The sequence below is a fragment of the Rhinatrema bivittatum genome, chromosome 10 (assembly GCF_901001135.1).
Source record: "Rhinatrema bivittatum chromosome 10, aRhiBiv1.1, whole genome shotgun sequence".
In the NCBI taxonomy this organism is placed as follows: Eukaryota; Metazoa; Chordata; class Amphibia; order Gymnophiona; family Rhinatrematidae; genus Rhinatrema; species Rhinatrema bivittatum.
In genome coordinates, this window is record NC_042624.1 from 70,328,538 (window position 1) to 70,341,993 (window position 13,456).

The 13,456-nt window shown below is 40.6% G+C and overlaps 1 protein-coding gene across 2 annotated transcripts in view; it reads left to right on the forward strand.

Annotated features, from left to right (window-relative positions):
- Nucleotides 1-13,456, forward strand: part of COP1 (COP1 E3 ubiquitin ligase) — a 440,422-nt gene that overhangs the window by 171,313 nt on the left and 255,653 nt on the right. For both annotated transcript variants that reach the window (XM_029618041.1, XM_029618042.1), the window contains exon 12: nt 7,006-7,149. In XM_029618041.1, coding sequence (XP_029473901.1) covers nt 7,006-7,149 — 144 coding nt within the window. The remainder of the gene's footprint in view (nt 1-7,005; nt 7,150-13,456) is intronic.

A 13,456-nucleotide genomic window follows, 5' to 3' on the forward strand; every position in this document is an offset into this window, starting at 1 on the left:
TCCTGAACAAATTGCTCCATGAAGCAGTCATTTATTACATCCAGGAACTTTGTCTGTAGCAAGTCCTGATGTTACATTTACCCAGTAATTGAAAATCTCCCAATATTATTGCACTGCCGGTTAAAGGGATATTCTCAAAGCATAGCAAGTACTCTTTTAAATGCTAGAAAATCTTCCATTTAATTAGCCTATGTGAGAATCTGAAGAGTTTTTGAAGATTAGTTCCTACAATGAAAGTAGCTTTTCTAGTAGCTGTCTGTCCAGATAGAAGAATTTCAGAGTTACAAACGCTTTCTTTCAGAGAACCCTTTTTGAATACAAACTCTATGGTCAAGACGCATACAATCCCTCTTTTCTGCTGAAAGTGGTCATGATCTTTTATTTGAATCAGACTACTAGTTTGCCTTTCTTCGTCAAACCTACAGGTTGCTTAATGCCTTGGATGTGAGGAGAGTTCTTTTGAGATATCTCAAGGTCACTAATACTGTCAGGAAGTCCAATCATCTTTTTGAGCTTTGTAGTGAAGTGCAAAAAAGTGAAGCAGCAACTAAAGCTATGATAGCACTTTGGATAAAAAGATGTTATGGGAGCCTATGTAGATACCAGTAGGTCCTTACCTAAACAGATGAGAGCTCAAGCTACTTTAACTGTGGTTAGTATCTCCTCTGGAGGTTTATAAGGCAGTGACTTTGTCTTCATTACATTCTTTTTTCAAAGCATTCTTGCTTAGATGTGTGTTTCAGAGAGGAGACTTATTTTGCTTCTGAGGTGTTGAGAGCTTGTTGGGCAGCATCCCACTCAATTCAGGCTTAACTTGGCTATGTCCCATTCATCTGGACATGTCTGGATGAAGAGGAATATGAGATTAGTTCTTACCTGATAATTTCATTTCCTTGAGTCCAGTCAGACCAGTCCAGGACACTTCCTGTGCTGCCAAACTTGTGTATCCCTTCAGTTGCAATCTGAGATAATAGTTGTGATCTGTGATTTTTTTTTCTTAGCAGCTGAGTGGTTTTTTTTTTTTATTTGATTAAGGTTTGTTCTTTTTGGAAGTCCTCTGGTAATTTAAAAACAAAAAAAAGTTGAAAGGTTTTGAATTGAAGTTGGCCACAGCTTGATGCAGATTCTAGTAAACTGAGGTCAGCACAGATGCACATAAAGGGTGACATCAGCGAACCGTTGATCTGTCTCCATCTGCAGGTCAGTGAGCATAACCCATTTATCTAGTCTGGTTTGACTGACTAAAGGAAAGGAAATTATCAGGTACGAACTAATTTTACCTTTTTGTTTCTGGGTTGTTTTTTTTTTTTGCAGTGACTTTGAAGTTAAATTGATGGTCACAGTTTCGAGAATTAATTTTATTGTTGGTTGCTCAAGTTCTTTTTTTTCTTTTCCTGTATCTGAAATAGATTTTTTAAATGCTCCATTAACTTTATTTGACAACACAGAAATATAGCTTATATATTACTGGTGAGCTAGGGCTGAGGGTGAAAGAGAAAAAGAGATGGTATATCAGAGGAGGGCTCAGTGGTCTGCTTGTGCAGCTTAGAGTAACAAAACCACCTTGAGGTAACAGGGATTTTATTTTAACACTAAAAGGCTAGATCATTCCTAATCAGTCATTTCTTCTCCCCAGTTCACAGAAGACAGAGGGTATAAACTGAATCCAAGTTGGATATATAGCTGCCATCAATTTATTTGTGCTTTACTAGAACACACACGACAATAAAATAGACTGGTAGAAATACATTGTATATTTGGATATGCTCTTGTTAGCAAAGCCTTCCTCAGGCAACTTTTGCATTATGGTGCACAGTGAAAGGTGTGTTTGGTTTTTTTTTTAAATTTTGGGGGATTTTTTTTAAATCAGGATACATACAATTGGGTATTATAGCAGCTACCACACTTGTATAAAGAATCAGCAAATAAGGGTGACTAGTAGTACTTAAAGCACATTTAAGAAAAGAATCAAACATGTTTAATTGCTGTAATATATATAAACTCAAATTGTCAGAGGCACAGCCAATGCATTTACCATATTGCTTGCTAGCTTTGGCTATGTAAGATAAAGAAGTAGTTTCAACATTCAGTGTTTGGTTTGAATCAAAGCTTTATATGGGGCAATAAATTTATTGTATTTATTTATTTATTTAGCGTTGTTCTATACCGGCATTCGCGAAAGGTATCACATCATGCCGGTTTACAATTAACAAAGGGGTGTATGAAGAATAAACAATAACAGGTGCATAACGAAAAACCTTTCAGTTACAATAAACATTGCAGTTACAGTAAAACAGGGAAATACACAACTGGGAGCAGTGAAAAGTTGATAGGAAATTAACAGAAGGAACAAATTAACAATTTTAATGTATTTGCTAAATAATTGAATATCTCAATGATATTTATCATAAGGTAAGGTCGGAGAGTTGGTTAGTGGTGAGTTAAAGGTTCAGTTGGGGTCTGGGAAGGCTTTCTTAAATAACCACGTTTTGAGTCCTTTTTGCTTCCCTTATTCAGTCTTTTTGGGGGTTTTTTTTTAAACATTTTATCAGACATCTTTATCTGTTTATAGGTAAGCAAGATTTTCAACTGCTTGCTTATCATACCTGGTAATGTCACAGGTAAACTATTGTAATGCTTTCTGTCAAGGCTTGCCTCTTGTCCAGACTAAAAGTTTGCAATCCCTTCAAAATACTGCAGCCAGATTAATCTGTAGGTCAAACAAATATGATCTCATTACCACTTTATGGTAAAATATTTGTTTTAAATAGTCATTCCATGTAAAAATCACTTGTTCACAATGGTGTACAGGTTTGACATTCATGAATAGTGAAACACTGAGGAAGGCGTACATGCAGGTAGTAAACTAGGGAACATTTAAAGACAGAGGGTGTGTATCAAGGACAGGTACAATTAAGGAAAGACATTGCCTACCAATGTAATCCAGGGTCAAATTTAAGATTTCCTTATATTTTGAGCACTATGCTCTGGACCAGTGCTTCTTAACCAAGTCCTCAGAGCACACTTCGCCAGTAAGGTTTTCAGGATATACGCAGTGAATGTGCATATGAGAGATTCATATATAATGGAAATAGTGCAAGCAAATCTCATGCATATTCATTGTGGATATCCTGATAACCTGACTGGTTAGGTATGTTCTGCAGACCGGGTTGAGAAGCATTGCCCTGGGCAACCTGTTATTTTGGAGATCTCTTTATTCCTCTCAGCAGGAACTGTTGAGGCTCCTTGTACTAGGCTTAAGGGAACATGTCACAAATCCTTCAGTTACTGTACTCCCTAGTTGTTGAATTCATTTACAAAATGCAATATAGGAATTAACCCAAATAGAAGGAAAAGCTACGTTAAAAAAAGTTTTTCAAAAATTTTAAATGCTTTCATCATGGGCCTTTTTAAAAACCTGCTGAGATTTAAAAGGCAAAATTTCACATGATTATCCACCAATAGAGAATTTATAAAACGACATGCAGCATTTTTAGTCTGTGAAATATTTAAGAATCAAATTTTAAGCACCATAAGCATAAACAATTTGAAGACTTTACAAATCTTAACATTAAGAGCATTAGGTGCAATGGTATTTAAGCAATAAATCAATTTTTGCTCAACACATAGTAAACTACCATTAAGATCACTTCCGTGCTAGTTGGTCAAGTTGTGAGGCAAAAAACCCATAAATGTTCAATGCAATGTAAAGCAATGCTCCAATGCTGTCAGAGGAGCCTCTGTGTAATATATTACTACACAGTTGTTAAATAATTCAAATTTTAAGTATCCAAGAAGTCTTCCCAACGTAAAGGAGGACATACGGACACACAATATTGAGTGGCTTTGAAAAGTATTCCACCCACTAAATGAGTAAGGAATTTTAGTCTTTCTGCGATGGCCTTGTCTTCTCTAAGTGCCCCTTTAACCCCTCAATCATCTAATGGTCCAACCGACTCCCTCGCAGACTTTCTGCTTCAGATATATTTTTTAAAGTTTTTTTTTTTTTGCCTCTATAGCCAACTTTTCAAATTTTCTTAACCTGTCTTATCAGTGTCTTAAATTTTAAGTTGCCATTGCTTATGCTTTATCCTATTTTCTTCTGATGGATCCTTCTTCCAATTTTTGAATGAAGATCTTTTGGCTAAAATAAACTTTCACTTCACTTTTTAGCCATGCTGGCATTTGTTTTTTTTTTCCTTCCACTTTTCTTAATGCATGGAATATATCTGGACTTCTAAGATTTTTTTTTTTTAAACAATGTCCATGCCTGCTGCACTCTCTTAACCTTTTGTAGCTGCACCTTTTCAGTTTTGTTTTTTTTAACAATTTTTCTCATTTTATGTTTCCCTTTTGAAAGTTTAGTGCTAGAGCCGTGGATTTATTTACTGTCCTCTTTCCAGTCATTAATTCAAATTTGATGATCTAATCACTATTGCCAGGTGACCCCCACCAACATTACCTCTCTCACCAAATCCTGTGCTTCACTGAGAATTAGATCTAAAATTGCTCCATAAAACTGTCATTTAGTCCATCCAGGAATTTTCTCTCTAGCATGTCCTAATGTTTCATTTACCCAATCAATATTGGGGTAATTCAAATCTCCCATTATTACTGCACTACCAATTTGGTTAGCTTCCTTACTTTCTCTTAGCATTTCACTGTCCATCTCATCATTTTGGCTAAGAAGATGGTAGTATACTCGTATCTCTATACTCTTCCCCAACACACAAGGGATTTCGATTCATAAAGATTCGATTGTGCATGTAGTCTCTTGCAGGATCTTTATCCTGTTAGATTCTATGTCATTCTGGACATAATGCACCACCCTGCCACCATGTTGCTCCTCTCTATCATTGCGATATAAAGTGTACTCCGGTACAGCACTATCCCATTGGTTATCCTCTTTCCACCTTGTCTTTGAGATGCCAATTAAATCTGTCATCATACACTGCTCTATACTCTAACTCTCCCATCTTACTTCTTTGACTTCTGTATTAGCATACAAACATTTCAAAGTGTGTTTTTTGTTGTATTAACATTCTGCTTTCCTGTTGACAAAGATAAATTGGAATTTTTTAGCTCAGGTGAGTCTTTAATTATAGGCACTTGGACTACTTTTCTTATTATTGGAACCTCTGTTGGGATGCCCTAACTCTAATGCTTCATTAGTATCCTTCACAGATACCTCCCCTCTGAACCATGCGCTGCTGAGCAACTGTCTTCTTTTCCCTTTGTCTAAGTTTAAAAGCTGTTCTATCTCCTTTTTAAAGGTTAGTGCTAGCAGCCTGATTCCACCCTGGTTAAGGTGGAGCCCATCTCTTCAGACAAGACTCCCCCCTTCCCCAAAAGGTTCCCCAGTTCCTTACAAAACTGAATCCCTCTTCCTTGCACCATCTTTTCATCCATGCATTGAGACTCTGAAGTTCTGCCTGCTTCTGGGGACCTGTGCGTGGAACAGGGAGAATCTCAAAGAATGCTACCTTGGAGATTCTGGATTTCAGCTTTCTACCTAAGACCCTAAATTTGGCTTCTAGAACGTCCCTCCCAGATTTTCCTATGTTGTTTGTGATCACATGTACCACGACAGCCGGCTCCTCTCCAGCACCATCTAAAATCCTATCTAGGTGACGTGTGAGGTCCACCTTTGCACCAGGTAGGCATGTTACCAGGCGATCCTAATACCCACCAGCCACCCAGCTGTGTACATTCCTAATAATTGAATCACCAACTATGAGGGCTGACCTAACCCATCCCTCCTGGGCAGTAGTCCTGGGAGACACATCCTGTGTGAGAAGACAATGTACCTCCTGGAGAGCAGGTCCTTGCTACAGGATCATTTCCTGCTGCACCAGGTTGATGCTCTCCAATCAGGAGACCTTTCTCCTCCAAGGCAGCACCATGGCTGCCAGACTGGAGTTGGGATTTGGCTATTAGGTCCCTGAAGGTCTCATCTATATACCTCTCTGTCTGCCTCAGCTCCTCCAGGTCTGCCACTCTAGCCTCCAGAGATTGGACTCGTTCTTTGAGAGACAGGAGCTCTTTGCATGGGGTGAATACATACTTCTCACTGGTGGGTAAAAAAATCAATCACGAGACACTCTATGCAAAAGACTGGGAGGCCCCGCTCTTGCTGCTGCTGTACTGCTGCTTTCATCTTAAATTTGTTCAGTTCCTAGTTAGGTTTAGGATGCTGTGGGAGAAGGAATGCATACAATTAGTCCTTTAAATGTATTAGTGTATTCACTATTTATCTGGTAGTGACCTACAAGGGAATGATTAAACTCTTGATAAGGCATGGGGAATATCCAAATTTAAGTTAAAAGGCCGATTTTTGCACTTAAAAAAAAAAAAAAAAAGTGTCACCTGTCTATAAATTAAAGGATGATATGTGGGTGGGAGAGGGGAGGGAGGGAAACTCCTGGTTTTTGCCTGCCCTCTATTTAATACAGATGCACAAACATACTAAGGAATATACCCCAGATAGTTTACTTCTCCCCAAAAATTTCAAGTACTAAAATTTCCCCAAGCAGAACTTACTGATTCTTTTCAGCCACCAGCAAGGTGATCTGCTGTTTTCTGTGCTCCCATGGGATTATGGGTTACTGAGCTCTTCCCTTGCAATATGAATTATTTCCTTTCAATGAACTTTATTACACTAGAACAAAGCCCATATGATAAACAAGTCTCAACTCGTGCAATCAGTGTGGTATTTTAGTTGAGCCATCATGTTCAACAAAATCTTTACATCTTTTCCTAAGATTATGCACATACAGAAATACTGTTTTTAATTGTTTTATAAAACATTAAGACAGACGTGTTAGCAATGCTTCCACAAAAGCCTAAGCTTCTGCTACTTTAGTGGTTTTGTCATGTGAATCAGGTATTACCTATTAATGTTTAGTTTGGTCCATCTTCACATCTGAAAGCCATCTTAGTGTTGCATTGTAAGCCTTTTAAATGTCTGTTTAATTGACTTGGTGCCTTCTCTTTTTGTTTCCTCAGTATTGAGTTTGACCGGGATTGTGATTACTTTGCCATAGCTGGGGTGACTAAGAAGATTAAAGTCTATGAGTATGGCACGGTTATCCAGGATGCAGTAGACATCCACTACCCTGAAAATGAAATGACCTGCAATTCCAAGATAAGGTAGGGAGTTGCCTCTTTAAAAGGCCCATACTGCCCAATGTTCAAACATATTTAGATTGTGGCTCCAATTCCAATTTCTATTTCCTGCAGTTATCAGCTTAACATGCTCATCTCCATTTCTGCAAACATTCTGCAAATCAAACAAACCACTGTAAAACCTGATAAAATCGAAGACTTCCCAAGTGAAAGTCATTTGCTTGCTTATTCAGGCAGCCCAGGAGAGCCTGCACAGGCAGAGGGGAGCGCATATTAACACATTTGGTGTAGAATGCAGAGCGAGTGCCACATTAACACCTTCCATGTGATTCTCATTGCCAGCTGGAACAAGACAGGAGCTGAGGATTGAAGTTAAAACCAAGGCATTGTGGTTCTTCGGGCTGTACTGCCTGGTATCTGTTTTTACTTTGTTTCATTACTTTGTTCAGATTTTTGTTCATTCATGTTTCTATCATTTTGTTTTTAAGTGAGATACTGGTATTATTTAGAAGGCAGATGCATACATATTTTATAGCATAACTACAAGTCCTACAGTATGTGATTAGTACATTGGTTCAAAGCCCTTTCTCTTGTAATTCATTGAGAAAATTTAACATGGATAAATTTTAGACGGCAGACATCTGATACCTGCCACTTCTGTTTACTGTCAGCCCCACAGCAAATGCCTTCAGAATTTTATATTTACTTCATATATCATTTCCTCTTCAACAGTGGAGTAATTATAGGCAATAAATTGAGCCACTAAAAATACAAAACTGGAACTGTTCATCAGAGTTCGGCTTTCACTTTTTCTAACACTGAGAATTGTAAGAGCTTATAAAACTGAGAAGGAGAGGAGTGAATCTTTTGACCCTTTTCCTCATTTTTCTATCACCAATTTTCCTTTAAAGATTGTGCATTCTGAGGATAGGGAGGATAAGCATTCCCCAGTCCTGAACCTTATATTAACATCAACCGTGGTCATTCCTGCAACATGAATTTTTCTCTCTAGCCATTTTCTTAGCCACCTCAGGTGAGTAACTCTGCCAGCACTTTCAGATAGGTCATCCAGCAATATTTCCTGCAGCAGTGCTGCCAAACCAAAACAGCAGTAACCACAGCACAAAAAAAAATTACTAGGTGCCAACGTGATGGCTTAGTGCTCGGCTCAGGCTCCTTGACAGGTGTTCAGAAAGCTCGCAGGTTGAAAGCATTTTGCAAGGAGAGAGTGCCATTGCAGAGCAGATGTAAGATGGGAAGCCCTTGCCCAGTGTTTTGACTGGCATTTACCCAGCTATGCTTGAATGCCAGCTGAGGTTGCAGCTGAAATAGTCACTGTAGGTTTTTCTTGGAGCAGGGCCTCTGTACTAGCTGCTTGTCTCTTGCATCTGCTTCCTAAACCCACTTTCTTTGCTTTCCTCATATGTAGAGGATCAAGAGGGTAGAGAAACTGACATTCAGTATGTATATATGTGCATTAAAGTATGTGTATGCATATACATAAAGCATATTGTTATACATAATGTTAAATTTAGGAATATATCATAATCTTTGTGTCACTTGCTTAGCTCCAGGAGCTAAAGGAGCTGATCCATTAAGCTATACTGACCTGTACATGTGCACTGGGGTTTTAGTGCATTACTAAAGGGTGCACTGTGCGTTAATCCTGAAAGGGTGAAAAACTTGACTAATTTTTAGCATATCTATTAAATTTTGATGCAGTACCATGTTCCAGATTTTGTAAATATGATAAACTCATTAGCTATTATCTCCTTTACATACAAAATCCCACTACCAGAAGCAAATGTTCCTGTGAGTTTGGTTAATGTGAAAAATGTAACTCCCATACTGTGTAAAGAAATGGCAGTTCATATTGAAGCCACTTCCCAAAGGGGAAGTATTCTACACTTTTCTCACCATGAACTAACATAAATATCAACTATTTCAAGAGCACTAAAATCTCATTTAAATGTGTGGTATTCTTGAGACTGCAATGTGTATGAACATAGCAGAAAATTCTGGGAGGAACATTGCATTGTATCTAGGATTGCGAGCTAGTGTATTCCCACAGTCCCCATGGTAGCCTTGTCTCCTATTCCAAAAAGTTTCCTGTTCAGAAAAGGAGGAGAGCAGATTTGTGGTAAGAGGATAAGAGTGATGGCCATTGGATTTGGTGGAAGAGGGGTGCAATTCAAATTTGTGGAAAACGCTTGAGGGTTGTTTTGAATTTGAACTTTCAATGTGACTGGTAGGGAACCATAACTGGTGACCTATACTAATAGTCTGTAGAATCACAGAACAATTGGCTGTAAGATTGTAGGATAATGTTCTTAAAATAGTGTTTTTCTTTGGCAACCAGAACTGTCAGTGGTGTAGTGTAGGGTTAAAGTACTGTTCACATTCTGGTTCAGTGGTTTAAATAGGACTCACGTTAGTAATGATGGAAAGTTATCTGAAAACAGTGAAATGAGTTGTGGTCTTAGCACAGTTCCCAGTGGACAGGTGTCCATGTCACTAAATGTGTCCCAGGACACATTTAGTGACCTAAAACTAATACACTATCTCTACGCAGACAACGTACAGAATCCCTCCCAAAAACACTCACCTACTGGGATAACTGCTTCCAATCTATTAACAACCTCCTCACCAGCCTGAACCTAGTTCTCAACACTGCCAAGACCGAATTCCTTCTGATCTCCGCCGACCACACGGTCCTATCCCATCAGACACCCCACAACACCCAGATCACGCAAGTAAGAGACCTAGGAGTAATCCTAGACAACCATCTAAACCTGAAGAAATCAATCAACAACACAACTAAGGATTGCTTTTATAAACTACAAGTTCTGAAAAGGCTCAAACCCCTCCTCCATTTCCAGGATTTTAGGACTGTCCTTCAATCAACGCTCTTCTCCAAGACAGACTACTGCAACACTCTCCTCCTTGGGCTCCCCATCTCATCTACCAAACCTCTACAGATGCTCCAGAACGCAGTGGTGAGAATTTTAACCAACACCAACCGGGGAGCACACATCACTCCTATCCTCCGGAACCTACACTGGCTGCCAATAAAATACAGAATCTTGCACAAGTCCCTCACCACAATACACAAAACCATCCACAAGCAGCTTCAACTTGATCTGCAAATCCAACTCAAACTATACTCCTCCTCTAGACTCATCTTCAAGTCCCACCAACTAAAGCCACGTGTCTGTCAACTGCCAAAGAAAGAGCATTTTCTACAGCGGGTCCTGCCATATGGAATAACATGCCCACAGACCTCAGACTTGAACCCTGCCCTCTAACCTTTCGAAAAAAACGTAAGACTTGGCTTTTCCGTCAAGCCTTCCCCTAACTCCCTAAAACCGTCAATATACTGCATATTCAGACTCTACTTCCTGACCAGACACCACGCCTAATTCGGCGGTCTCTATATTTCTCATTTATTTAGTTCCACTGGCCTTTTGCTTCTGGCTACCCAAGCCCCCAAGTTTATATTTCCTTGTTTGATGTAACTTTTACTTTTGTTTCTTTGTTAAATAGTTTATTTAGTTAACCCCCTTGTTCAATGTAAACCGATTTGATATGAATCTATTCATGAAGGTCAGTATAGAAAAAATAAATAAATAAATATATCATCACAATTTGGCAGCAGATAGCACCCTTGTTGGCAGTCTCAGCAGAGAAGCTAATGATTGTACATGAGTGGAAAATGAATTTCCTAGTGTGTAGACAGCTGTACTCTGAACCAGTGGGTTTTGCTCCCCTGCCAGCAGATGGAGACAGAGCAAGCTGATGTCACAGTATATATACTACTGCAGTGACCCCAGCCTGCCAGTATTCTTCATCTCCAGCAGATGGTGGATGTGCATCTCCCTATGGGGATTGGTTATGATTTTTTGGAAGGAGAAATTTGAATTCTGGAAAAGCCATGCTCTCCTGTGGTGATGGCACCAGTAAACAAGAAGCCTTAAGCGCCTTTCTCTGTGTTGTCTGTCATATTAGGGCTTCTCGACCTGACTTGTCTTCTAACTTGTCAATGCTATTTGGATGCTCAGGGAGAGTTGTCTTCCTCGGATTTTGCTAAGTCTGGCTCTGCCCATTCTGATGATGGGTTGGTTATGGCCTTAGCTGGAGGGACGCCAGACCTTGGTTCTCCCTTGACTGGTTCCTCCACAGGAGAGAGCAGTTCTGTGGGCCTGGCTCCAGTTCCTTCAGGGCTTGGTTTGGAAACGGCTACTTGTTCTTGGTGGAATTCTTTCAAGGCTTACGAGCTTTTCAGTCGTGGTCCTCTGCTTCACCTAATGCTGTCAGGTTAGACTCTCAGCCAGTGGCTCTTCCCTTTTCCAGTCCTGTGTGGCAGTGCCGGGGCATGCCTCTGCTCCCTGTGGGTATTTCTGACAGGAACCCAGATGGCACTGATGATGAAGCAGATCCTGATTCCCTGGAGGATGGAGAAATCCCTCTGGGTCTGGAACCATATTGAACCATGTTGCGGTTCTTTCATAGCGATGAACTGCTGGCCCTGATTTCCCAGACTTTAAAATAGCTGAGTGTTCCTGGTATGCCATGTCAGAGCCAAAGAAGAATCTCATTTTGGTTTCCTTGTGTAAAGCATCTTATTTTTTTTTCCCCTGTGATGGACCCCATTCAGGAATTTCTTGAATGGGATGGCCCAGAGGCAAATTTTAAAGGAGGTCGGACATGAACCCCCTGGAACCGCTGTGAGAGAGCGTTTGCGGTTTCCCAAAGTGGATGCACTGGTATGTGCTGTCTCTAAGCGGACAACTATCCCCGTGGAGGGAGGAGCAGCCTTGAAGAATGTGCATGATAGGATTGAGGCTATCCGTAAGCAAGCCTTTGAGGCAGTGGCAATGATTTTACAGATTGCTTCCTGTTGCGCCCTAGTGGCACAATCTTGTCTGCTTCTTTTTCAGGAGGTTGATTCTGGAGGGAATTCCAGAATGGTTATGGAGCCCACTGCCGTCTTTTTAGCAGATGCAGGCTGTGATTTGGTCTGTGCCTTGGCCAGGGGAGTGGCTTTGGTGATAAAGGCCAGGTGTCAAAATCTGGTTATGAAATTGGTCAGCTAACGCAGCCTCCAAACCTAATTTGACAAGGATGCCCTTTAAAGGCTTGCTCTTGTTTGGGAATGAGTTGGAGAAACTGGCCGAAAGTGGGCGAAACTCCGGTTCCTCAGTTGACGGACGATAAGAAGCAATTGCAGCGCCCCTTTGGTTTGAGGGGTTGTATCTGGGGCTTCAAGCGGTTTTTTGTCCCTACAGAGAGTTGATCTTTCAGAGGACTTGGCCTTTTGGTAGGTCTCAGTCTTTTCATCCCTGACAGCCCAAGAGAGGAGCAGGTCGTGTGGTGGATCTTCCCGAGCTTCCCAATGAAGGTTGCCGACCCACCTTCGGGAACAGGAGATGGATGCCTCTCTCTTATCAGAGATGGGTTGAAATCACATCGGACAAGTGAGTCCTGGAGGTGATACGAGAAGGATATGTGCTGGAATTTTGCAGTATTCCTCAGAACGTTCCTGGTATCTCCTTGCCACTCCCTGCAGAAGAAGCAGGCAGTGGAATTTACGCTTCAAAGGCTCCTTAGGCTGAGAGCTGTGCTTCCAGTGCCCACATCTCAAAGTATGGGGCAATATTCCATTTATTTTGTTGTACCCAAGAAGAAGGGTTCCTTTCATCCCATCCTGGATCTCGAGAGGGTAAATGTCATTTGAAGGTGACTCATGTTTGCATGGAAACCTTATGCAGATGTGTATACATACTGAATGTCAGTTTCTCTACCCTCTTGCGTCTCTACATAATATTAGGAAAGCAAAGAAAGATGGGTTTAGGAATCAGATGCAAAAGAGACACAAGCAGCTATTACAGAGGCCCTACTCCAAGGAAAAACTACAGTGAATCTTTCAGCTGCAACCTCAGCTGGCACTCAAGCATAGCTGGGTAAGTGCCAGTCAAACACTGGGCAAGGGCTTCCCATCTTACATCTGCTCTGCAATGGCATACTCTCTCCTTGCAAAATGCTTTCATTTGCGAGCTGTCTGAGCCGAGCACTAAGCCATCACTTTGGCACCAAGTAATTTTTTCTTTTTGTGCTGTGGTTACTGCTGTTTTGGTTTGGTAGCTGTTTGAAAGTGCTGGCAGAGTTACTCGCCTTTAAAGAGGTGGCTAAGAAAATGGCTAGAGAGAAAAATGAATTCTTTCCTAGCATGTAGCAGATGGACTCAGGACCAATGGGTATAGTGTACTCCTGATAGTAGTTGGAGACGGATCAGATTTCAATCTGTCGTCAGCCCTAGTACATATACCCCTGC